General features: G+C 41.8%; 2 protein-coding genes across 5 annotated transcripts in view; one reads left to right on the top strand and one right to left on the bottom strand.

The window, feature by feature from the left end:
- Positions 1 to 6,305, top strand: part of PPP2R1B (protein phosphatase 2 scaffold subunit Abeta) — a 52,918-nt gene extending 46,613 nt beyond the window's left edge. Inside the window, exons 16-17 of one of the 3 annotated variants that reach the window (XR_003722751.2) lie at positions 3,121 to 3,215; positions 5,790 to 6,305. Coding sequence is in view for 1 of the 3 variants with exons in the window: in XM_077964270.1 (XP_077820396.1) it covers positions 3,121 to 3,165 (45 nt within the window). In the remaining 2 variants the exon portion in view is untranslated. Of the gene's footprint in view, positions 1 to 3,120; positions 3,786 to 4,621; positions 4,997 to 5,789 lie in introns of those variants that run through there. The other 2 variants (XR_003722750.2, XM_077964270.1) reach the window with 2 other exon arrangements.
- The window catches only part of SIK2 (salt inducible kinase 2), a 124,821-nt gene that overhangs the window by 6,840 nt on the left and 91,482 nt on the right, over positions 1 to 26,499 (bottom strand). For both annotated transcript variants that reach the window (XM_028833955.2, XM_028833956.2), the window contains 6 exons: positions 19,981 to 20,105; positions 19,417 to 19,540; positions 17,558 to 17,778; positions 15,554 to 15,706; positions 8,326 to 8,490; positions 366 to 594 (listed from right to left, as the gene is read on the bottom strand). In XM_028833955.2, coding sequence (XP_028689788.1) covers positions 366 to 594; positions 8,326 to 8,490; positions 15,554 to 15,706; positions 17,558 to 17,778; positions 19,417 to 19,540; positions 19,981 to 20,105 — 1,017 coding nt within the window. The remainder of the gene's footprint in view (positions 1 to 365; positions 595 to 8,325; positions 8,491 to 15,553; positions 15,707 to 17,557; positions 17,779 to 19,416; positions 19,541 to 19,980; positions 20,106 to 26,499) is intronic.

Here is a 26,499-nt window from a genome sequence, read left to right as displayed (position 1 = left end):
AAAGACTGTAAGATCACAGCCACTCCAAAAGACTGTAAGATCACAGCCGCTCCAAAAGACTGTAAGATCACAGCCAGTCCAAAAGACTGTAAGATCACAGCCACTCCAAAAGAGCCAGAGTCCCTGATGAATCATGTGGCACCCAGATGAATCCTGGGGACTACGGGAGCCAACTCTGAGACATTTCAATTCACCTTTGATAGCTGCTGCCAGGCTGCATCTGCGATGCCTGCTGAATCTGCTCCATAAAGGAATAAGCTATCGATTCAATTTTAGGAGTTGGCTGGCATCATGACCACTTGTTGGCGATTGGAGTATGAGATGATGCCATGAAGACTTAAGCTAGTGTCGCTCCTCTACCGTACCTGCTCCAGGCATCACGACCAGTTGATTGGTCACTTCTGACAGAGTGTGCCGTCTCTGCCCGCTGCGTGTGGACTGAAATGCCTCAAAGGCATGAGCGGGGTCTTCCTCAGCCTCTCCTTCTGTCTCCAGCCCTTCGTCAATGGAGGTCTCCATCATGTTGCTGGGCAGTGACTGGCATCCCTTCCGCACCAGGACAGGAGGCACAGGGTCAAGCAGACAGCCATTGACCTAAACGCCAGGGGAGAGAGGAAACTCAGTTTCTGCATTGCTGAGACAGAAAAATCCACAAAGGAAAACATGTCAAGACTTGTGGAAAACTAGAAATTAAGTAAAATATTTAAACATGCACATATTTATTATGAATGACAACACACATAGATTAGAAGTGAAGGCGAGTCAACTGCAGGACTCAGAGAGAGACAGAAGCCCGTGATGACCTGAACTGGCACTGCTGCCCAGGTTTCTCTGAGTCATCATTATTAAAATAAAAAACTTTTTTTTTTTTTTTTTTTTTTTGAGACGGAGTCTCGCTCTGCCACCCAGGCTGGAGTGCAGTGGCCGGATCTCAGCTCACTGCAAGCTCCGCCTCCCGGGTTCACGCCATTCTCTGGCCTCAGCCTCCCGAGTAGCTGGGACTACAGGCGCCCGCCACCTCGCCCGGCTAGTTTTTTGTAGTTTTTAGTAGAGACGGGGTTTCACAGTGTCAGCCAGGATGGTCTCGATCTCCTGACCTCGTGATCTGCCCGTCTCGGCCTCCCAAAGTGCTGGGATTACAGGCTTGAGCCACCGCGCCCGGCCAATAAAAAACTTTTTTAGTGGTTTCCAGAAGAACAGGGGTATATTAGTTTGAGGCCTACCGGTTATTTTTTTTTTAAATAAGGGAAATGAAGAGGGGGAAGATGAGTTTTTTTTTTTTTTTTAAACTGCATGGCTCACTGCTAAAAAAAAAAACAAAGGGGGGGGTAGTCACCTTTTCAACCACAAACATACTGGAAGGTTTTAGAAAGACTTTTATGTTCATAATTTAAGTACCTGCCCATTTGTTCTAGTCTTTAATTGGTTCTCTGTGCCTGAGGAATGGAAAGTAAGAATTCTATATAGACAGACTGATACCACAAAAAGGATTGAAAAAAATTCAAATGGCAGACAGCCAAAGCCTTCCATTGTAGAACAACAAATGGCTCACTGGCCCAAAATTCCAGCAAAGGCTAATAAGCCCCAGGGCACTGAATTCTGTCTCCTGCAGCAACATATACGTTATGGATGGTTCCTATCCCACAGGGGTGAGCGCGGCACAGCTCCCTGCAAGCACTGGCCCTTCCCATGCAGTTGCCACGCAAACCGCCCAATGGCAGGCAGAACAGCACACCGGCGGCAGGGTGGGAGTGGGGGGGTTTGTGGTTGCAAGTTCAGGCTGGAAAGGCCCCTGTGAGGAGGTAATTATTTACCTCATTACCTTAACTATTCCCCCGTGGAAATCAATCTATTTTCTCCTATGAATAGCTGCTCGGGAACAGCCAGTAATAAGACGCTTCGTTCTGAGCAGTACTTTCACCTGGAAAACACTGGGTAGAGCTGCTGTTTCCTTTGGAAGCAGGAGAAGCTCATGTATGTGAGAGGTGGCGTGGGGTTTCCCTTTGCCAGACACACAGGAAACTTTCCTCTTACGGCAGCCAATCTGAAGGCGCGGCGAGGCCCTTTATTTGGAGAAGGAGACTCGGGTGACTCAGATCTTTGTTTGTTGCAGGGAGGGGAAGGTTATTCCATAAAATCCATTCTGGGCTGTAGCCCTCACTCGGGTAAGGTGGCTAATGCATTACAGGGTTTTAAAGTGATGAGTGGTCATTTAAGAGGAAGAGTGGCAAATGCTTCCTTTCCACATTGGCCAACCTTCCCCATGGCAACAGAAAGCAAAACTCTGAAACCTGGCCAGCAACTCTTACTCTCTCCTTGGTCCTTCCCCAGATAAACTTTCCTTTCTGACTAAACTTAATAGTTTCCTTGCAAGAAAGAATGGCTGTTTGAGAACTTATATTCATACCTCTAAGCTCCTTAACTCTCTACTAATACAATTTTCTAAAACTAGCCAAGAATGGTTTAGAAATGAATAAGGCAACAGAGAAAAGAAGATCATTAAGTAATTATCTATTGAGCATCCTTATACTTACGGCTGCCGTCAAAAGACATTTCTTATAGGATAAGCCATACAAGTAGGCTCTTTTTTCTTTTCTTCAATTTTTAAGTTCCAGGGTCCATGTGCAGGATGTGCAGGTTTGTTACATGGTAAGCGTGTGCCATGGTGGTTTGCTGCACCTATCAACCCATCACCTAGGTATTAAGCCCCGCATGCATCAGCTATTCTTCCTGATGCTCTCCCTCTCCCTACCCCCCAATAGACCCCAGTGTGTGTTGTTCCCCTCATGTGTCCATTCTACTCCTACTTATAAGTGAGAACATGTGGTGTTTGGTTTTCCGTTCAGCTGAGGATAATGGCTTCCAGCTCCATTCATGTCCCTGCAAAGGACATGTTCTCAACCCTTTCTATGGCTGCGTAGTATTGGTGTACATGTACCACATTTTCTTTATCCAGTCTATCACTGATGGGTATTTGGGTTAATTCCGTGTCTTTGCTGTTGTGAATAGTGCTGCAACGAACAGACTCGTGCATGTATCTTTATAATAGAATGATTTATAATCCTTTAGGTATATACCCAGTAATGGGATTGCTGGGTCAAATGGTATTTCTGCTTCTAGATCCTTGAGGAATCGCCACATTGTCTTCCACAATGGCTGAACTGATTTACACCCCCACCAACAGTGTAAAAGTGGTCCTTTCTCTCCGCAACCAGGTCAGTATCTGTTGTTCCTAACTTTTTAATAATTGCCATTCTGACTGGCATGAGATAGTATCTCATTGTGGGTTTGATTTGCATTTCTCTAATGATCAGTGATGCTGAGCTTTTTTTCATATGTTTGCTGGCTGCATGAGTGTCTTCTTTTCAGAAGTGTCTGTTCTTGTCCTTTGCCCACTTTTTAATGGTTTTTTTTCTTGTAAATTTGTTTAAGTTCCTTATAGACTGGATATTAGACCTTTGTCAGATGGACAGATTGCAAAAATGTTCTCTCATTCTGTGGGTTGTCTGTTCAGTGTTTCTTTTCATGCAGGTTCTTTTTTTATCCTTAATATTTTTACTGAGTCACACAAAACACCCGGCAGTACCCCTGAATTTATGGTTTTACTTAAATTGTCAGTTTATACATTTATTTTCTCATCTAGACTACAAGAGGAATTATGTCTTTTATTACAAAATATTTGCTGAGTTCAATTTTATCCTGGGACAGCTAGAAAACAATGACTTGATTTTTCATTGATTTGATTTTTCTTTTTCTTTTCTCTTTTTCTGGTGAGACAGTCTCACTCTGTCACCGAGGCTGGAGTGCAGTGGTACAATCTCGGCTCACTGCAACCTCCAACTCGCGGGTTTAAGCGATTCTCCTGCCTCAGCCTCCTGAGTAGCTGGGACTACAGGTATGCACCACCATGCCTGGTTAATTTTTGTATTTTTAGTAGAGCTGGGGTTTTGCCATGTTGGCCAGGCTTTTCTTAAACTCTTGACCTCAGGTGATCCACCCAGCCTCCCAAAGTGCTGGGATTACAGGCGTGAGCCACTGCACCTGGCCAGATGTATATCCTTTTCAGAACTTGTATGTATTACCTTTGTCATAAAAAAAGTTATTAAAAATGTAAGTAGACACGAAACACTTCCACTATATCTGCATTTTCAGGGTTTACCCTCACAGTTTCCTTCTGCTATCCAGCTATGAAGGGGGTAATTCGGAAAATCCTTTTATTACATTTCAAATAAAAACGCTAAAAATGGGCTGGGCGTGGTGGCTCATGCCTGTAATCCCAGTACTTTGGAAGGCCAAGTGGGCGGGTCACCTGAGGTCAGTTCGAGACCAGCTTGGCCAACATGGCAAAACCCCATCTCTACCAAAAGTACAAAACTTAGCTGGGCGTGGTGGTGGGCGCCTGTAGTCCCAGTTACTCGGGAGTCTGAGGCAAGAGAATCGCTTGAACCCGGGGGGTGGAGGTTGCAGTAAGATGAGATCGCGCTACTGCACTCCAGCCTGGTTGACAAGAGTGATACTCCATCTCAAAAAAAAAAAAAAAGCTAAAAATGACTCAAGTGTATATGTATGTATAAAAAATTCCTTATTAAAAAGAGATACTCAAAGGAGATTTATTCTGCAGGGTTTATGCATCTGCCCTCCCATATGGCCCCCATGTCACCTGTGGATCTCAGTTCCTGTTTGGAGCACCTGATCCAACCATGCTTATCTAGAGTTGGGCGACTATCTCAGAAAGGCAGTATTTTTTTGAAGCTGCAAATCAAAGTTTCCATTCAGACTCCCTAAGGGATTTTACTGACAGTTTTAAGCACTGAAGATTTCTGGGAGGGAAGGAGAGCTGAAGTCTCTTTGAGATGCGCAATACCTGTCCCCAGTTGAGAGGAGAAATGCAAGTATCAATACACGCAGCTATGAAGCATCAATCAGAAAACAACAAATGGGTGTTACAGTAAATTCACACAAGGCAGTCTCAATAAAAAGGGAACCGTGTCTCTGATAGTTTTTTTTTGTGTGTGTGCACTTACTTATGGGCCCCAAGAAAGAGGTCCTAGGGAGGGAAGAGGGACATTTTCACTGACATAAATAAAATGGTCCACAAAGAAGACCGGAGCATGTCTATGGCCTGGCTGAGTGCCACCGTGGCATTGTCAGTGTGGGTGGCCAGCTCCAGCGTGGCACTGCTCTTCCTACAAATGCGAATATACCATCTAGCTCCTGTCTGTATCTTCTGCAAAATCATTCATTTCCTGCCTGTTTCCTGGTTACAGTAACAATCACAAGCTTTAAAAATAGCTTGCCCTACATAATACAGCAGTCAGTGCCCGAGCTGTGTTTTAGGCCTGATGCCCTCACACACAAGCCTTGAGTCAACTGCATTTTAATTCTTTTGAGGGAATTACATCTTCACAATAAATGAATGATGCTGCCTTAATTGATGTCTAAATTTCTGAGTGGGTCTATAGTAGCAACCACAGGCAGAGAAGAAAGACTGCGCCCAGGCAGTGGACTCGTCCTCAGGGGCCCAGACACTAAATCCTTTTGGTCAGCAACTCAGCTCAACACCGGTTTGTGGCAGCCTTGCACTGAGCTGCCTGCTGTGGGTTACGCTTGTCTGAACTCATGGTCAGCCTTCTTGAATCTGCCCTGCCTTTAGTTCCCCATTTCTGAAAACAGCTGTCACCCTCCATCTAGGCTCAAAATCTTGTTATTGGTTTGGTCTTCTCCCTAGACCTTAATATTCTATCAATTTTATCTGCATCGTCTCATTTCTACCGTCTCCTCCCCTCCAGGTTCATGGTCACTATCATCGCCTCCCTCCTGGACACGGGCTCTAACCTGTCTTCCTGGTCACGTTTCTCCCCTGCACCGGGGCACACAGCGATATGCAGGCTAACTTTCTGATGTGCAACACGGATCCCAGAGCTTCCTCGCTCAAATATCTTCAGCGGTTTCCTAGTCCCCGAACAATTGTGCCTTCAGTTGTTTCAACTGATACCAAAACCTATCCCCATATTGAAAGCACTCGCTTAGGGGAAACATCTAAATTTCTTGGCTTGCCATTCAACGCTAACCTCCTCCATCTTTATTTCACACGCTTCCCTGCACGTGCCCTTTTCCTCAGACCATCTGAATCCCTCTCTACGGAGATGGACTTAGGCTTCCCTAGTACTTGCTTTTTCCAGTCTTGCCTCCACTGTAGACATCACCCCCCACCCCCGGTTTCCAGCCACCTGTCTGGGGTCTACCCGCCTCTCGATCCCCAATTCTGATCATTAAACTGGACCTTCCTGATCAAACAGCTAAAAGCAACTCCCCCTGCCTCTTTCTAGTCTCGTTCTGATTTATACTTCCTTAAGGGACCGATCATATTTTATCTTTTTATTTTATTATTTTTTTTGAGGTACAGTCTAGCACTGTCACCTGGGCTGGCATGCAATGGCATAATCTTGGCTCACTGCAACCTCCACCTCCTGGGTTCAAGCAATTATTTTGCCTCAGCCTCCTGTGTAGCTAGGATTACAGGTGCCCGCAACCTCGCCCAGCTAATTTTTGTATTTTTAGTAGAGACGGAGTTTTGCCATGTTGGCCACGCTGGTCTTGAATTCCTGACCTCATGATCCGTCTGCCTCGGCCTCCCAAAGTGCTGAGGTTACAGGCGTAAGCCACCACGCCTGGCCCATATTTTATCTTTTATCAATTTACTCAGTACCTGGCACGCCATCTTTTAGTATGTATAATGTTTCTTCTGCTAGACTATAGTGAACTCTGAGAGACAGAGTTCATGTCTCACTCATCTTTTTATTACCTAAAGAGGCTAAAAATACAGGAAACCTGGCCGGGCGCGGTGGCTCAAGCCTGTAATCCCAGCACTTTGGGAGGCTGAGACGGGCGGATCATGAGGTCAGGAGATCGAGACCATCCTGGCTAACACGGTGAAACCCCGTCTCTACTAAAAATACAAGAAAATTAGCCGGGCGAGGTGGCGGGCGCCTGTAGTCCCAGCTACTCAGGAGGCTGAGGCAGGAGAATGGCGTGAACCCGGGGGAGCAGAGCTTTCAGTGAGCCGAGATCGCGCCACTGCACTCCAGCCTGGGGCACAGAGCAAGACTCCACGTAAAAAAAAAAAAAAAAAAAAAAAAAAAATACAGGAAACCAATATTTATTATCTATAATCTGTCCCAAACCTCACACACATTATCTCAATTAATCATCATAACAGTCTCATAAAGTTGGTGTTCTCATTTTATACAAGAGAAAACTGAGGTTCAAAGAGTTCTGTTATGTGGCCCAAGTTCACACTAAGAGGAGGTCTATTTTGAACATGCTCCAAGACCTATGTTATCTATGACACTCTCCTACCCATTATTATGATCTTCTGTACATTGCTTATGCTAAGTACATATAATACACACTGGAAGTTAAAGAAACATCCATGAATGAGAAAAGCTGTCATCTTCCATATCCTAAATGCCAACTTCATTCTGCACAATAACTTTTATTTTTATTAATTAATTAAGTTTTTGAGATGGAGTCTCACTCTGTCACCCAGGCTGGAGTGTGGTGCTGCGATCTCGGCTTACTCACTGCAACCTCGGCCTCCTGGGCTCAAGCCATTCTAGTGCCTCAGCCTCCTGAGTAGCTTGGATTACAGGTGTGTGCCACCACATCTGGCTAATTTTTTGTATTTTAGTAGAGATGGAGTTTCACCATGTTGCCCAAGGTGGTCTGGAACTCCGGAGCTCCGGCAATCTGCCCGCCTCGGCCTCCCAAAGTGCTGGGATTATAGGCTTGAGCTGCCACGCCTGGCCCAGCACACTAACTTTTAAACATTTCCAAATTAGACAAAACAACATGTATAACTGATCACAAAAGATGGCCCATCGTTCTGTACCTGAGGTACCCTATGCAGAAGAGCGGCAATAGCAATCAAATACAGCCCAATTTGGCATGAAAGTTAATTTTTTTGTTTTTAGCATTAATTTGTTAGGGGGAAAAAAAATCAAATCAAAAATACTCCCAAACACTTGTGAGAGATCTGGAAACTTGAAGAGAGAAGGAATTAGTGAAGGAGGGAGAAAGATGAGGAGGACTTTTCAGAAGTCCACGAGGTCTGACAAATTACGTAATGGTCATAATGGTCACAATGATAAACACTGACAAGAGTTGAGCCTGGACACTGTTCTTAGGTTTTTCTCCACAAAAGCATCACTCCTGAGTGACTTAAGGAAATGATAACGTTCAATAAAGCCAAAGTAAAACACTTGTGGACCAAACTGAAATCTCTGGCCACACTGCCAGTTCCGAGACTCTCAAACACAGCCGTACCTTTGGAGTGTCCACACACTCTTCTTCCATGAATGCAGCTTCTGCCTGACAGCCAGATGCCGGAAATGAAAAGGCCTCCACGTTGGATGCCTGGGGCAGGAGGGCAGATCGCAGCAGCCTCATGTTCGGTGAATGCATGGTCACTGGGAGCCCTACAGTCTGTGCCTGTAAATATGGCAAGAACAGACAGTTTGGGAACATGAATACCTTCTCTATAAATACACAAAGTTCTAAGAATAAAATAATTCTTCCTGTGGCAATTAAAGACTGAATATTTATTTATTGGAAACTCCAGAAAGACTTGGTGAAATATGCATATGGTGCAGGCAGTGGTCTGAAGCAGACTCAGCAATCAGTTCCTCTGAAAGAGGTCATACAGAATTTCAGTTCTGCCTCATGAGGGGATGCTTGACTTTCACACAGGTGACAAGAAAGCTAGCTTTTGTGAGGAATCAAGAATGTTCCTCGTTTCAATTCAACAAACATATTTATCGCTTTCTTTAAATATAATACTTACCAGACAGATAAAGAATAGAAAAATCCTAGGAGCTCAAAATTAAACCAGGGACAGATATATACACACCCACAAGTAACTACAACACAAGGGACGCTGGAGTCAGTGCTATGTCTCTGTCTGCCCTACCCACCTTTTTGGTGTAGGTGAGATGGTATGTATTTATTGGTAAGGGTGTATGCGAAGAGGAAGAAAGAGAAGCAGCAGTCACGTGGGGTGGCAGGAACATCTTCCTTCCTTTAAGGAGATGCACAGCCTGGACTCAGCCTGCTGGCCCAGTGGAAGGAGAGGCGTTTACTGCAAGCTATGTTTTTGAAGTCAACCCACTATAGAAAGCTCCTGATGGTTTGAAGTCTGTTCTCATGTCTCCTTTGTTAACTACTCTAGGGAAACAAGCATTACAAATGCTTCTTTTAAAAAATCATTTAAGGCCGGGCACAGTGGCCCATGCCTGTAATCCCAGCACTTTGGGAGGCTGAGGCAGGCGGATCATGAGGTCAGGAGATTGAGACCATCCTGGCTAACACGGTGAAACCCCATCTCTACTAAAAATACAAAAAAAAAAAAAAAAAAAAAAAAAAAAATTAGCCGGGCATGGTGGTGGATGCCTGTAGTCCCAGCTACTCAGGAGGCTGAGGCAGGAGAATGGCGTGAACCCGGGAGGCGGAGCTTGCAGTGAGCCGAGATCATGCCACTGCACTCCAGCCTGGGCAACAGAGCGAGACTCTGTCTCAAAAAAAAAAAAAAGAAAAGAAAAAAAAAGGAAAAAAAATCATTTAAAAGAGAATCTTTCCTTATGACAATTGGCAAAGACTGATTTTAAAGATGAAGCTGCTGAATGATCCTTTCATCACCATCCCTTCAAAACTACCAGAATAATTTATTAGATGTGTTTTAAATATAACAGTCACTGCACCACATCTGAGAAAACAATCATCATACTAGACTATGAAAGGCAGAAGGATGGCCTATATTTTTCCGGCTATAGTTATTTCAAGGGCTATAGGATGGTGAATTTTAAATTCAGACAAATCAAAGGGACAAATGGTATGAGATTGTAGCTTCTCCTCTCCCAAGACCTGAGTTTGATTCCTGGCTCCATCACCTACAAATTGTATGACCTTAATCAAGTTTCCTAACTTCTCTGAAACTTACCTTCTTCAACTGTGAGAGCACAATGCCAACTTCTCAGTGAAGTCAGGACTCTAAAAGGTAACATGCAATGTCCTTAACTCAGTAACATTAATTCCTCCTTTCCCCTTCTTCCTAAAGCCTCTGAATGATCACAAGAATGTAAGAATTAGACTGTAAAATGAATGCAGTCTCGTTCTCAAATACTAACGGTTCCCAGTTAGAATCTCGGATTGACGATTTTCAAGGATGGGGGTGTATGTTAGAAATATACTTTATATTTGAATATACTCTGAATATGTTTTCAACATACTTTATATTTGGTATATTCCAATATTAATATCATTGGCTATACTGTATAAGATAAAGAATAAAGTAGCATTAGCAAAGTGTCAGAATGTTCTGGATGCCCCAAAACAAACAAATACACAACTGCACACGATTCAGAGTGTGATAAAGAGATAGCTTTCCTTGTATTGTCACTCCTCAAGCTTATATTCTGTGCTACTTCTGAGGTTAAACAACGTTTTCCTTTCAAAATCAGGCATTTAAATTATCTAGCTACTATGTAAAATTTTTATCTAGTCACTATGTAAAATTTACACTCCCCACTAAAGTGTATTTGCTACATTCTTCTTACCCCCATCATTAGCCTTTCAATCAAAGGATAAAACTGAAGAATTGATTTCTACTTCCCAGCTTTAGTAGACTGCTCCTTCTCTATGAAGGTAGTCTAAATTATTAGGGCGAAGCATGACCGAGGGTGCCATATGGAAATGAGATGCCCATGCGCTAACTATGACACGCTGCTCCGTCCCTGACTCCCACTAGCTTGGACGCTTTAAATGGCCAGACGGTGCTGTGCCAGACCAAGCGTAGCACATTGTCCTTGACAGCATTCACATCCAACCTGGACTACTACAACTGACTGTGGACTCGGTTAGAGGAATAACAGATAGCATCAAGGAATAACGCTTTTTGTTGTGACAATCACTTACTAGGAAATATGGTGGGTTTTAGGAGTCTTATGATCACTGAGGGGACTAAAGGAGTCTTTTTGGAACAACAGAGGGTATAAATATACAAACAGCATGCGCAGCATTGCACAGTTGATTAGCAAATATTAAATAAATAGATGGTCAATTAATAATGCAAGAAGCAGATATTATCAAGATATTCTTTAGGAGTGTCAATACTCAATGATTATGCCCAACCAATTGTGATCACTCTTTAGACCACATGTTTATTGCTTTTAATCTCTTCTTTGGACTTTGTGCTTTCCAGAACCATTAAAATGAAAATAATATTCTTCCCTATGAGAAACTCGTTACTATTCCAATAGGCAAGTATTTGTTATGACCTGAATTGTGTCCTGCCAAAATTCACAAGTTGAGCCACTGATATCTGGAGACAGGGCCTTGAAGAAGGTAACTAAGGTTAAATGAGGTCCAAAGGGTGGGGCCCTGAGCCCACACAGCAGGTGTCCTTATTAAGAGGAGGGAGAGACACCAGAGATCTTTCTCTCCACACTTGCGCAGAGAAAAGGAGTCAGTGAAAAGACAGCCAGCTACAAGCCAAGAAGACAGGCCTCACCAGATAGCAACCCTCATGGCACCCTCATCCTGATTTCCAGCCTCCCGGACTGTGAGAAAATAATTTCCGTTGTTGAAGCCACTAGGTCTGCGGTATTTTGTTATGGCAGCCCTAGTAAACAGGCACAACCTGTTGTGAAGGGCAACCTCTAAACAGTAATTAAAGAATTGGAGGTGATTGTTTTACTCGTTTGTTTACAGCTGATGGAAACTTGCAGTGGAAGGACTCTTAAAAACTAGTGGTTAGGCCAGGTGTGGTGGCTCACTAATTGTGTGACCTTCATCAGGTCCTGCAATCCCAACACTCTGGGAGGCCACGGTAGGAGGATTACTTGAGCCCAGGAATTTGAGACCAGCCTAGGCAACATAGCAAGACCCTATCTCTACAAAAGATAAAAAAAATAATTAGCTGGGCGTGGTGGCATGCACTTGTGGTTCCAGCTGCTTGGGAAGCTGAGGTGGGAGGATCGCCTGAGCCCAGGAGGTTGAGGCTAAAGTGAGCTGTGATTGCCACTGTGCTCTGGCCTTGGTGACACAGCAAGACCCCATCTCAAAAACAAAACCTCCCCTAAAACCCCACCAAAACTAGTGGTTAGAATGTATGAGACAAAGACATGACATATTTTTTCTAAATAGTCTGAACTCAGTTAGATCTAATATTTCCTGCATGTTATACAGCAGACATAAGCACTCCAAATCTAAGATGGGAATCCCACTGTTGTCTAAATAATAATAATGGGTACTTTATTTTTTTTTATGTTTTACTTTTTGGGACAGAGCCTCACTGTGTCGCCCAGACTGGAATGCAGTGGTGTGATCTTGGCTCACTGCAACCTCTGTCTCTTGGGTTCAAGCGATTTTCCTGCCTCAGTCTCCCGCATAGCTGGGATTATAGGCATGCACCACCATAACCGGCTAATTTTTGTATTTTTAGTAGAGATGGCGTTTCACCATGTTGCCCAGGCTGGTCTCAAACGCCTGGGCTCAAGCGAACTGCCCGCCTTAGCCTCCCAAAGCGCTGGGATTATGGGCGTAAGCAACCGTGCAAGGCCATAATGGGTATTTTGTAACTAGGCTATGAACTTCTTAAGGGGAGCGACTGTTTCCAGGGTACTTCTGAAGCCACAGTGGCTAGGACTGTGCCTGGCATGTAAGTGCTCTATTGGTTGAACAAAACTTCTGGTACAGGTTAACCAATTGTATCTTGGTAGCAATCTAATGAAGTATGTATTGCTGTTCCCATTCTGTATTTAAGGGCACAGGAGCTCAGAGACGCTGTCTCGCCTGAAGTCACTCAGCTTGGTGTGGAACCTGAGGTCTGCATGATTCCACGGCTCACGTTATCTTTGTATTGACTGGATCATGTTTCCTCAATTTCTTGCTGCTATATCAAGAAACAAGTGATTTGCCACTTCTTTAAAAAAAATTAGAACATCAAGGAATTAAAGTGAGAAGGCTTTACTAAAACTTTAGGCACATTTATATCCATAAAAACAGAAATCTATTTTTTAACAAGTTCAACACTAAAACTCAAAATGTGAAATCTCTGAGAGGAGGGGCCTGTTGCTCAGCATCCAGAAGGCTCTCAGGCAAGCATGTGAATAAGCACTGAAGACTCCATTTGAAGTAGAAGCATTTTAGTTACACTAAGTAGGTTCCATTGAGACTTGGGTCAATGCATAAAGGACACAGAGTACTTGGTAATTAAAAAATTATTGAACATAAGAAGCCATGTTATGCATCTGAACCCTAAGCCAAATTAAATATAATTTGAGATATGCCAGGGAATTTGCTCATAGTCTAGACATGAAAGGATATCGTGTACAATAACATATGCACGTGCTCAGGAACAACTGTTTATATAACCCCTCACCACTCCCTCACTTGTGTAATGTTTAAGAAGAATAAAGAGACTTGGCAGGGAAAGCCTGCTGGACCTGGGGGCTTTCCAGCTTCCTATCCTTTTGTCTAGTGGCATTTGCAAGAAGGAAGGGGTTCCACTACATCTTAAGTGTTTTTCATTTTATCTCCTTCTTTCTGTCTTGAAAGCAACACCATTCAACTTAGAAGATTTCCAAGTGCTCAATGATACTCTAACTCAAGTATCTGGAACTATATTGATACATTATTTTACTCACATCTGTTATCAATACTCACATTTTTTTTTTTTTTTTTGAGACAGAGTCTCACTCTGTCACCCAGGCTGGAGTGCAGTGGCGGGATCTCGGCTCACTGCAGCCTCTGCCTCCCAGGTTCTAGTGATTCTCCTGCCTCAGCCTCCTGAGTAGCTGGGACTACAAGCGCGCGCTGCCACGCCTGGCTAATTTTTAGATTTTTAGTAGAGACGGGGTTTCACCATGTTGGCCAGGATGGTCTTGATCTCCTGACCTTGTGATCCACCCGCCTTGGCCTCCCAAAGTGCTGGGATTACAGGCGTGAGCCACCGCGCCCAGCCAATACTCTTATTTTATATATAAAGTATGTATAACAAAATACACCACTTACCTACTAAAATCAAGAAGATTTAATTTCCTTTTTTAAAACATACTCTGCAGATGCCAGTGCAAAATTTTATTATAATCCTGTAAATTTTGTAAAACTGCCAAAGAAATACAAAGTCAAAACTCTTCTGCCTTTATTTTTATTTTGAATAAAGGCAGTTACTCACAGAAGTGGACAGGAAAGTCAATGGAGCATACTAACCAACCATTCATCTCAACCTCTACATGGATGATTCCCAAATTTCTAGCCCCAGCCTCTCTCCTCGGATCAAGATCCACATCTTCCTCATGAGCAACTGAGTTAATGCTACCCCTATTTTCTCAGGCTCTGGCTCAAGAACAGAGTCATCTCTAAGTCATGTTGTCCCTTCCTCCCTAATATTTATTTATTACTTTATATAACAAGCATTTACATAGCACTTACTATGTGCCAGGCAGATAGTATTTCACAAACATTAGCTATTTCACAGATATTAACTAATTTAATTGTCATAGCATTCTATTATTATCCCCATTACACACTTGGGAAACCAAGGCACAAAAAGACTTAAGAAACTTAAAATGTCACATAGCAGGAAGTGGTAGAATTTGGGATTTGCTCCAGGTGCTTCTAACCACCACGCTGAGCTGCATCTCTGAACCATTGCTAACTTCATACAGAGTCTACCTCTGAAATGGTTCTTATACTTGCCCCTTCTTTTCTGCTTCCAACAGTGCCATATTCAAGCCTTCGGTATTTCTCGTTTCTACTGTAACACTCTCCTAACTGCTCTCTCCAAATTTCTTCTTTTCTCTTCCTGACACATCCTTCACAATGCTACCAGATTAATTAGCCTAAAGCATGGATAGAATTATATCACTTTTCAGCTTAGCGGCCTTCAGTAGGTCCTTGTTGCTTACTGAATTGTAAGTAAACTCTTTACCTTGGCATTCAAAACTCTTCACAATAATGCCTCAGCTCACCACTCAAGTCCTCCCCATCTGTGAAGATGTGTCTTACACGCCGTTTCCCCTGTTCAGTTGTGCCCCTCTCTCCCCTGTCCCTGGCTCTGCTACAGCACTCATCTTTCCCTATTGTGAATGATGGTTGTTTACGATCTTGTCTTATTTCACTTCTATAGTGTGATGTCTCTGAGGGCAATGACTGTAGTTTATATATCCTACCCCCAACAGTGCCTAAGAATAGAAGCTTGCACATGGTAAATCTGTAATAAAAATTTGTTATATGGAATTGAATGTGAAAGCTAGTGACAGTAATTCTCAACATTGTGAATGATGAAAAAGAGAAACACCTCTTTTAAAAAACTGCTTGAAATAAAGTTAACCCTTAAAAATGAGAAAGTGCTAAAACATTTGAGAATCTAGTGAATGGCAGGCAGAAACTCTACAGAAAAACAGAGTGTAGAGGGTGAAATCCTAACCCTGTGTATAATATGAAAAATCTGTCGAACATGTGAACAGGCACATGCACTCAGCTAAGGGGGCATTACCTTGGCAACTGTTTGCTCAGCAATGGTGCTAGGCCGACGCTGGCGGCCGTCAAGTCTCTGCTCCACTGGGAAACTGCTCCTATGTGATTTCAGGCGCTCCACCAACAAGAAATAAATGGCAGCAAAGTGGTTATAGCTCTTGTTCTGCAAAGACTGAAAGAAAAAACAAGTGGTAAAGGCAAAGAGCCGTAAAGACCAATGCAATGATCTATACATGCCTAAAAATAAGCGGAAAGAAACGTGTGCTGTTAAAAACAGAGTGAAAAACAAAGTATGTCTCAAGATGAAAGCTGCTCCAAAATTAAGACTGGAAGGCAGAAAACTTCAAGTCTCTAGTATTAATTTTTTTTTTTTTGAGACGGAGTCTTGCTCTGTTGCCCAGGCTGGAGTGCAGTGGCCGGATCTCAGCTCACTGCAAGCTCCGCCTCCCGGGTTCTCGCCATTCTCCTGCCTCAGCCTCCTGAGTAGCTGGGACTACAGGCGCCCACCACTACGCCCGGCTAATTTTTTGTATTTTTTTTAGTAGAGACGGGGTTTCACTGGGTTAGCCAGTATGATCTCGATCTCCTGACCTCGTGATCCGCCCGTCTTGGCCTCCCAAAGTGCTGGGATTACAGGCTTGAGCCACCGTGCCCGGCCTAGTATTAATTATATAAATGATGATCCCTTTAAATGGGTTGACCAGCCCTTTTACATGAACAAGATCCATTTATTTTTCTCCAGTCAGAGAAAATGCCATCATTATCTCATGTATGGCCCCATCTCATAGCTGTAACGGCGGTGTAAGGTCAGTTAGCAACCTGAGCCCGAGGCTCTAATTCCATGGCTTCAACACAAATCTGAACCATTGAAAACTCTGAAGTGAATGGTTAAAGTATGTGGAGAACTTTCTGATGATTATTTTGGGCTGGAGAATGGCATCTGGATGCTAAATTGAGAGACACTATGTCTCCGTTCTTAGGTAATTTTTTCCTCTTGTTTTTGCAGTCCCACCCTCTTAAAACCTTGAAAATAAAGTTGCTTCCCAAATATTCACATCTCCAGCCTGCCAGCTTTCCCAGATACTGAGGGAACAGGGAAACAACTGCTCCTTTGGCTTCTAATTCCACCTGACAGTCGGCATGGGTGCTGTGCAGGGCACCGGGATGCAGAGCCGTCTCAGCAAAAATCACAGGTCAGTGGAATTGCACGCCCAGCTACCGCTCTGGATGCACTTCAGGGACAAGTACAGAAAAACATCCCTGAGCGCACAGTGAGCAAAGCAGGAGAGTCAGTTTGGTTTCACTTATGGCTACGTGGCAGGGGAAAGGCAGTACAGCATGGAGCCTTGGTCTTTCACAGCAAACAAGGCGGCATTTGATATTCTTGTTATGTTTCTTCCTCAAGAGCACTGTTTGCTTTTTTACTATTGTAGAAGTATTAGAAATATGTATATCCTATGAGTATGCTAACTATTTGAGGACAGAAATAAAAGCCAAGAGGAATTTTCCAGGTTCATGACCCTTCACAGTTCTATGACCCCTAAATACTTCCAAATCAGGAGCCCACCTGTTTTTGCCTTCTTAGTTTCTCCAGTTCACAATCTAAATTCCCCGGCTTTCTTAAACCTGATACCTACCCTTCTTGTTTCCTGCTTGGCCCTTTGCCTAGCTGCACATTTATGTTCCATACAAACTAGTTAAATGTAAAACTTCATGTTTCATCTTGGAAGCAACTTTCTACCTTGTATTTGTTAAGCTTCCATCTTTGCCTTTTCTGACTCTTTTATAAATGCCTCCTCTCGAATGTTTTGGCAGATGGGGCAAAGAAAGGAATTTAAGATGCTGAATAAAAGTAAATATAAATAGAGTCTGATGTCATCAATAGGGAACACTGAACAGTACGCCTAGGCGCTGGGGATACATGTGCTAAAAGACCAGGATGACAGGTGTGAGTATGAAAGTTCAAGTAGCTAAGTGCAGTAGAACCCTGAAATACCTTTAGTCAAATCTCTGATCACTTTACCTCAATGGTTTTCTGCTGATCTATTCCAAGGCTGTGCATCAGTCGCAGAACCTGCTCATTAAACTCCCCGATGGATGGCTCATTTTCTTGCTCTTGTGGATACAGAACAGGTCTCTGAACAGGAACTTCTATGAGCATCCATTTATGCTCCCTGATTTGAGCTATGGTTAGCCGTTTGGATGGGTCTAGGACCAACATCCTTCGAATAAGGTGCTCGCAATCTATAGAAAACACAATGTTACAAAAGTCACATAAACCACTTTGCACTTCAGGGTTATTTGCTTGACTCGTGACTTTGTACAAGGGTGTTAATCTTTGTATCCTCTACTGGAAAATGGAAGGTCAAATGAATAAATGAATACATGCAGGCTACTTATATTTGTCAAGTTAACGTGGTGAACAAATACCTAAGAAAAACAGGAGGGTGTAGGTCTATCAGATTCTGGGCTAAATGAAACTTTCTACTGAATTTCGCAACTGAAAATATCTAGAAACAGACTTTGATTTCCACTAAAGAAAATAAATAAGCCTCATTCCTAGAACAAGCAGACAGTAAATCGATTCTCAGTCATATCTAATGCTGATATACTAAGGCTATGTAAGCAAGGCAAAGAGCTCTCCAATGGGCTGCTGCTCTCCTCCATATCACTGTAGCGAGAAAAGTGTATGTAAAATATTACTTACTTCCGACTACACCAAGAAAACTGCACTGCTGCAACTTTGAGCACTAGCATATTCTCTGAGCTGACATGATGCTCTTCACTCACACATAAGCTAACCTCCTGTCACTATATGCCAGGCGCTGTGCTAAGTGCTTTACATAGATTATGCTTATTAACTATTATTATTATTATTGGAGACAGGGTCTCATTCTTGGTCAGGGTGCCCAGGATGGAGTGCAGTAATGCAATCACAGCTCACTGCAAGCAATCCTCCTGCCTCAGCTTCCTGAGTAGCTAGGACTACAGGTGCATGCCACCACAACAGGCTAATTGAAAATTTTTTTTTTTTTTTTTTGTAGAGACAGGGTCTTGCAATATTGTCCAGGCTGGTCTCCAACTCCTGGCCTTAACAGATCCTCCTGCCTTGGCCTCCCAAACCACTGGAATTACAGGTATAAACCACCATACCTGATTGACAGATTAATTTAATTAAACCTTACAACACCCGTGGGGTAGGAGCTATTGCTATTTCCATTTCATAGATGGGGAAATTGAAGCAGAGACAGAGGAGATAAAACTTGTGAAAGTCATATGGCCAGTAACCGGTGGACTCAGGATTAAAATCAGGCAGTATGGTAGTCTGGCTTCACAGTCCATGCTCTTAACTACAAAGAGTATTATTTCTACTGTTAGTAGAAAGAAAAAAGTTAAGAATAATTTTACCAAAATGAAACTAAGGGGTAAACTTAACTGCTGTCTAGGTAACAGTTCAATACACGACAGGCAGGGATTATGGCATCTCATCTGAATTTAGCAGAATTTTGCCAGTTGGCTTTTTAATTAAAAATTTTTAATTTTATAAAATCCATTACATATTGGAGTAAAATGGTTTTGAGTCTGTATCTACAAAGGGCTTCGTTAAATCTAAAATAAACCTGGGACATTTATAGACCCAGAATGAATGAGAAAATATGCTGCTGTTAATCTGGGAAATGCTGTGTGTTCAGTTACAAGTAGAAGGCTGGAACCTGTCTCGCCTACATAAAGGAGTTTGCTTCTTTCTAGAGCTTTTAACCTATAGCTCAGTCACTTCATTTGGCACCCAAACTCTTGGAAAAAAAAGAAGCTTTTACCTAGGCCTTTCACTTGGAGCACTAACACTGTAAAACACCATAAGTAAGATGAAAAGCTTGTTACCTTCTGACATGAAATACGGAATCCGGAATCTTCCTTCCAGAACCCTCTGTCTCAAAATTGGAAGAGTCGGTCCATCAAAGGGCAGAGCTCCACAGACAAGGACGTAAAGAACAACTCCCATACTCTAGGGAAGAAAACAATGCAGAGACTTTTCTACCAAGAACGTCAAACGCTCTTTGTTTTTCTGAACATCCCCAGGGCTCTTGAAATCATATGGACTGAAAAATTCCTGTCTGAATTTATTATTTTCTCAGAATTTGAAAAAATCCAAAACCCTGACTACTATAATAAGTATCTTATGATAAATACCAAAGAATTTGAATCTGATCATTTTGATTACTACTTAACTTTAAATTACTGCTGATATTAGGATGACAACACCTATCCTTAGAAAGTCTTTCCGAGGGATCCATTTCAAGATGCTCTGAGTAAGTATAGTCCAGTGGATGGGGAAAATATGAAATACTGCTTATGTGTTAAGTACCAGGAGCTTCTAAGATGGGCCAGAGCACCAAGTATTATCATTATAGATGCATTTAACAACACAGCAAAGCAAAGCAGTACCCAGATGTCCAGCTGTGGTCCTTCATACTGCTGCCCTTCAAAGACTTCTGGGGCTGCATAAGGGGGGCTGCCACACCATGTTGCCAGCAGTTCACCACTTTTAAAGAAATTTCCAAAACCGAAATCTATTGGGATGGAAATAAATGTTACTTTCATCTGTGCTCTCAAACTATACTGCATTTCTCTGTAATAAATTCTATAATATGCTGTATTAACAATATCACTACTATTTACTGTGAGGACTGGGATGGCATCTTATCTTGTGATGTTTCCCTGGCATTAGCACAATGACTAGCAAATAGTAAGTACTCAATACATGTTGCTGAATGTATGTGTCAATGAATCAAGTTTTCTTCCCAAAGAGAGTAAGTGAGAGATTGGTAAAAGACTTTATATCATGTGAAAGAAAATCAGCCTTAAAGTGGACAACCCAACTAGTATTTGATAATCTTAGAATTTCAATTACCCGATGGCTGCTAAAGAGCTCTTTATCTTAAATGGTCTATAAGGAAAGAAACAAATGAGTAAAACTCTAAGATATTCACCTAAACATAACCGACTGTCTGGCTGCCATTACCCCAGATACATAACCCTTGAAGGCAACTGAGTGCAGCGTTTCCTAAGTGACAACCCTGTAAGTGTTGGTCCACATATCCTGTTTTAGGCAGATACCCATCTGAATAGCTCATTAACATCTGATGGCCATATAGCCCAGCCATAAGCCACCTATCACCATCACTCATTTACTAATTTATGGATCGTAGTGGCATTATAGTTCAAAACAGTTAATGGCCTTCTTCTTATGATCTTAGCCATACTGAATCTATGGTTTTGATACAGAGAATGCACTCTAGAAACACTACTCAGATGCCTTCAATATGCATTTAAAAATTTAGTAAGTATTGTTATAAATGCAAGTTTATACCCTTTTGCTAAGCCTTTATAGTCTCATGTTCTTACCGAAGAAACAAATTCCTATTATTTTGTTAAGTTATACTCATGCTGTCTTATGTTGCTCCATACTCCTAACGGAAGAACCTGTCTTAGTGACAGGAACTGGCTCTCCAGCCAGCAGGAGCGCAGCATTGCATGCACAGTGAGCTTTAAGAGATGGCTCAAGAAAGACTGGATCGAGTCTCCACTGCCAGACAGATTGACTGGCTTTGTGACTTTGGATCAGTCTTTGTGAGCCTTAGTTTCCCCCATCTGTAAAGTTAAAATGATAAATATACCTAGTCAGCAGGTTGCTGTAAAGGCCCAATGTGTTAAAATCAGCTCACTCCATTCATACCTTGAGATCATACATACTTGTGCACCTTAGGCAAAGCATTCTCTTAGCTTGCTAACATAAAAACTAGTGGCAAGCAGTAGTAACAGTAATAACAGTAATGATCCCCATCATTACAGCTTCGTGGAAGAGTACAATCTATGAAGTTATAAGAACTAGAGCTAATTTCCAGTTTTATCACTTTCAAGCTTCAAGTCCTCTAGGAAAGTTATTTTTTCCACATCTATAAATGTAGGGATAATCCACCTACCCAGATAGGATGCTGCGAGGATTAAATGAGATTAAGAATGTAAAATGCCAGAGCATACTAGACGTGAAAGGTCAGCTCTCCTCCTCCTGTGAAACCATTACCACCAACTGTTGCCTTTCAGAGAAAAAGGTCCCAAAAAAGTAGATAGGAGTGGTAGAAAAAGTTAGAGGGAGCTTAAGGGTTTAAGAGAGAAAAGACGGTACATCTGGGGAAAGAGCTTCAGATACAGTCTAAACCTAGTGAACACCACTGTGGTCTGCCTTTGGTATCCAGGAGTGTGAGGCAATGGGGGTGCCAGGGAGAAGTTCTCTCTTTACAAAGTAACCTCAGCTCAGCTCCACAGTCCACTTTCCAAAATGACTGTCAGAAAGGCCTTATCTTCACAATACCACCTCTATGACTAACCACCCCTAGAACACCGTATCCCATATGGACACATACAGATATATATATTTCTAATTTTCCAGAAAAACTACACTCTCAGATGAGTCAAGGACTAGATGTTCCCATGAGTCAGAAACTAGATGTTCTCATGAGTCAAGGACTAGATGTTAAATGAGTCAAGGACTATGTTCAAATGTTAATTTCACTCACAGGATAAAGCAGCACAAGAAACTCTTGGATGTGTGTTCAGAGATCCTGAAATACATACAATAATTGCTGCACTTTAAACCATAATCACAGGATGAGTTTTAGTGCCTGTAAATTGAGGATACTCTCCAAATAGCACGGGTAAGGTTTTTTTTTTTTTGAGACAGGGTCTTGCTCTGTTGCCCAGGCTGGAGTGCAGTGGCACGATCTCAGCTCACAGCAGTCCTTGCACTTCAACCTCCTGAGTAGCACAGGTGTGCTCCACCATACCCGGCTAATTTTTGTAAAATTTTTTGTAGAGACAGGGATTCGCTATGTTTCCCAGGCTGGTCTCCAAATCCTGGGCTGAAGCAATCCACCCGCCGTGGCCTCCCAAAGTGCTGGGATTATAGGTGTGAGCCACCACCTGGCCCATTGGTAAGTTTTAATGTCTCCAGGAGCCCTTATAGAGTCACATCATTCTGAAATTCCCCAGACCTGGTGAAATAAACTCAAAGGAGTGAATGGGACAGAGGCCTGTAAAGAAGGTGGCCTGGCCTCTTTATTGCCTTAGGCTCTCATGGTACACTTCACAGGCAAGAGAACAAGAGCTAGGAACGCTTCTCTGGACCCGTGGTAGCCCAGTTTCAACCTCTGCTTTACAAATCTAGCACAAAGAAAGCTTCCTGTTCACTTACAAGAGGAATGGTACTAAGTAATTATTTCTATTTTCTGTAGGTAATATGAATATAGAAACTTGGGTCTATAGGAATATTAAAAGAAACACTGAAGGACAGGCTCACTAAGCTGTAACAATATTACATGTGCTGAGGTCTTCTATAACCTTGTCAAAGTACTTCAAATGTTATATTTATATATGTTTTTGAGACTGGTCTTGCTCTGTTGCCCAAGCTGGGGGGCAGAGGTGTGAATCACAGCTCACTGTAGCCTTCATCTCCCAAGCTCAAGTGATCTTTTTGCCTCAGCCTTCCAAAGAGCTGGGACCACAGACTCACACGACCATGCCTGGCTAATTTTTTTTAACTATTATTATTTTTTTTTGGGTAGAGACAAGGTCTCACTATGTTGTGGAGGCTGGTCTTAAACTCCTTGGCTCAACTGATCCTCCTGCCTCAGTCCCCAAAGTGCTGGGACTACAGGTGTGAGCCACTGCCCTCTGCCAAACACTGGATTTGTAATCATCTGAAGAATGGGTTAAGGAAGACTTTGGTGTTAGGCAGATTGGGGATCAAATCTTGGGTTTTCCATTAGCTATGTAATCTTGGACAAATTACTTAACTTCTTGGAGCCTTGGTTTCCTCATCTGAAAAACAGAGACAATATTTACATTTCATAAAGTAGTTGTATTAACAGAAATAGATATTATATTGCGATTGAAACACAGTAGGTAGCCAATAAACAGAAGCTATCGTTGCTATTATTATTTATTATTTTACTTATCTGTCTATCACATCAGACTAAGTTCCTCGGGAGCAGAGAATAGGGGACAATAGTCTGTACTCCCAACTCTCAGCATATCATCTGCAGACAAGAGCTGCTCGATAAAGGTTTACCATATGAATATGTTGTTCCTACCTCTTTTAAAAGTGCTCTACTATGTGACAGGAGCTGACTTAAGCTCTCTGAAGATAATTTCTTCTTAGTTCTATGAAGTATCCTTATTTTAGGAGAAAGTGAGGATATAAAGTTAAGTATTTTGCCAGAGGTTATACAGCTAGCTACTAAGTTGCACCAGTGGAATAGAAACCAAGTTTAACTACTTCGAGGCTTCATTGTTAACCACTACCTTCATGTCTTTCACTGGCATGTCAAAAATAGTTATTTTTGAAGAAGTTAATAATTGTCAGGGTTAAGAAGTGGCAGCAAAAGTCACTTAAAAATAAGAGCCTTTTAATTTCTTCACAGGAATCTGGATAACTTGCTTCACCCAGTCTGCAGCTTTCTGCCTAAATGCATAAGGTGCATTGTGAAGTGGGGGGTGAGTAGGGGGGGATGAAATATGAAAATGCAGGGTTTATTTCTTACCGCCATTTATTCAAATGACATGGACTATATTCATGTTTCATCATACTAACCAATTTCATTCATTCCTTCACTAAACATCAGCATTCCATACACATGTCAACCACTGTGCAAACACAGAAGTCTTGCAACAACACAAAATAATAAGACTCCACATCATCATCTGACTTTTGGAAAGCATTATGAAAACAATCACTTGGGCATTCGTCTCTCTCTCTACCAGACTCAGATCCAGCCTAGCCCTGATAGAAAGCAAACATCTTTCTAGTTTAATATCTTCTCTAACTCTGATATGCAAGTTAATACCTAAAATTTTGGCTATGTTCCTCAGACATTCTGCTTGCTATTATAAACAAAACATTTATGCCATGCCATGTGGCTTCATTGTGACTTTTTTAAACTCTTAATTTTGAAATATTTTTAGATTTACAGGAAGAGTTGCAACAGTAAATTCAGAATTCCTCATACCCTTCACCCAGCTTCCTCTAATGTTAACATTTTACATACCTACAGTATAATCACCAAAACTAAGCTTCAATTATCAAAACATTGATTCACTACTATTAATTAAACTACAGACTTAACATTTCATGAGTTTAGTCACGTGTTCCTTTTCAGTTCAGGAATTCCACATTGCATTTAGCCTCCTGACTCCTTAGTCTTCTCCAATTTGTATTCATATTCTCTCATCTGGGTTCTATATGGTCTGAAATGTTTATAGAAGAGGATTCGGGGTAGAGTCTTTAATTACAGATCAGTTACTGACTCTCATGAAAATCAACTAGGCCTCAAAAGCTGAGTCCTCTATCTCTTAATTAACCAGCAACAGCAGACCAAGGATATATCTGAACATAGCCCTAGAGCTGCTATTATTGTTTTCTGCTCTATATTTTGAAAGTTGACTGACTGACCTATATCATCCTAACAAAAACCAGTATTACTGTCATCACTAAATTGTATAAATTATATAAATTATCAGTGCCCAAAATTATCATTAGCAAAGGCATGATGTTTTAGGAATAAGAGGGTCTTGCATAGAGTAAATAAGCTGATTCTGATGATTATTGTCTAATGGGAACCAGGTACAAAATGGAGAATTCTGTTTGTTGGAATGAAGTAATGAAATAAATCAAATACTAACATGCATATAAATCACCTGGGGAAACTGCTAAAGTGCAGACTCTGACTCAGTACGTTTAGGGACAGGCCTCAGATTCTGCATTTGTAACAAGCTTTGAAGTGATGCTCATGCTGCTGGTCTCCAGACCACTCTTTGACTAGCCAGAAAACAGAATGAAACAGAGGCGGTGAAAAATATACAGAAGATTTAAACAGTTTGTCAATGTTTACTGTTGCAAAAGATTACACTTGCTAAATTCTTTTAGGATTTTTATTTAAATAGGAGACGTAAGAAAATTGTTAGGTTAAACTAAGTCATTTGTTTTTAAAAAAGGAAAAAAACAAACAAAACATTGAAAACCCATCTTCAAGCTAAGGAAAAGTAAATGATTTCTAGGAATCAACACCACTGAGGCAATTTTGAATCTCCAGCAGTGTGTTATAATGTCTAATTTATAATTTAAAAAATCCTCCTACAGAGCAGCAGATGGCTTTAGGGTTAAATTTATCCTTGTTTCTAAAATTACCAGTAGAATTCAGCTAGCCAGGCTTGATGAAGAGTTACACATCCTTTGTAATTATAATAGGAGTGAAGAAGACAATTATAAGGAAATGAAAGCTGACAAATGAAAGGTGGAGAGTGATAGAGATGAAGCTGACCCATTGCACAAACTGAATGTGGATCAGCCAACACTGACGTCAATGCATACTTTGTTGCCCACCAGCAAGAAAAGGTCAGTTGCACAGTTCATTTCCAAACATCAGTCACTCTCCCATCTGACAGGAGGGAAGGGAACAATCATCACAGTTGAGATGAAATGTGATCCTGCTGACCAATGTAAGACATCTATTTGTCCAGTCAGAGAGTTCAATGAGCTAAGAAGCAAATAAATAATCTTCCTTAGCTTAAATGAAGTAAGGGGAAGGGAAATGAAGAGGGAAAAAAATATCAAACCAAACCGAACCCTTTGAGCCATCTTCCATATTCCCAGCTTACTATGGAATGCTAAGTAGGACTTAAGGATACAAAGTTTCATTGTGCTTTTTGATGTAAAGCTCTTTTTACTTTTTACATAAGGCTAGTGGCAGGAGGAGAACAAATGGAAGACTTGCAATAAATATTTTTCCAATAAAAATAAAATACTTAAAAAATATATATTTTTCCTATCTTTGCCTCTCCTACCCTTTTTCAGTTCTAGGGGACAAATCTGAAATCATATATACAGAAACCCTGACTCAAGGTCATCTA

The sequence above is a fragment of the Macaca mulatta genome, chromosome 14 (genome assembly GCF_049350105.2).
Source record: "Macaca mulatta isolate MMU2019108-1 chromosome 14, T2T-MMU8v2.0, whole genome shotgun sequence".
Lineage (NCBI taxonomy): Eukaryota > Metazoa > Chordata > Mammalia > Primates > Cercopithecidae > Macaca > Macaca mulatta.
This window is presented reverse-complemented; position numbering and strand designations above follow the sequence as displayed.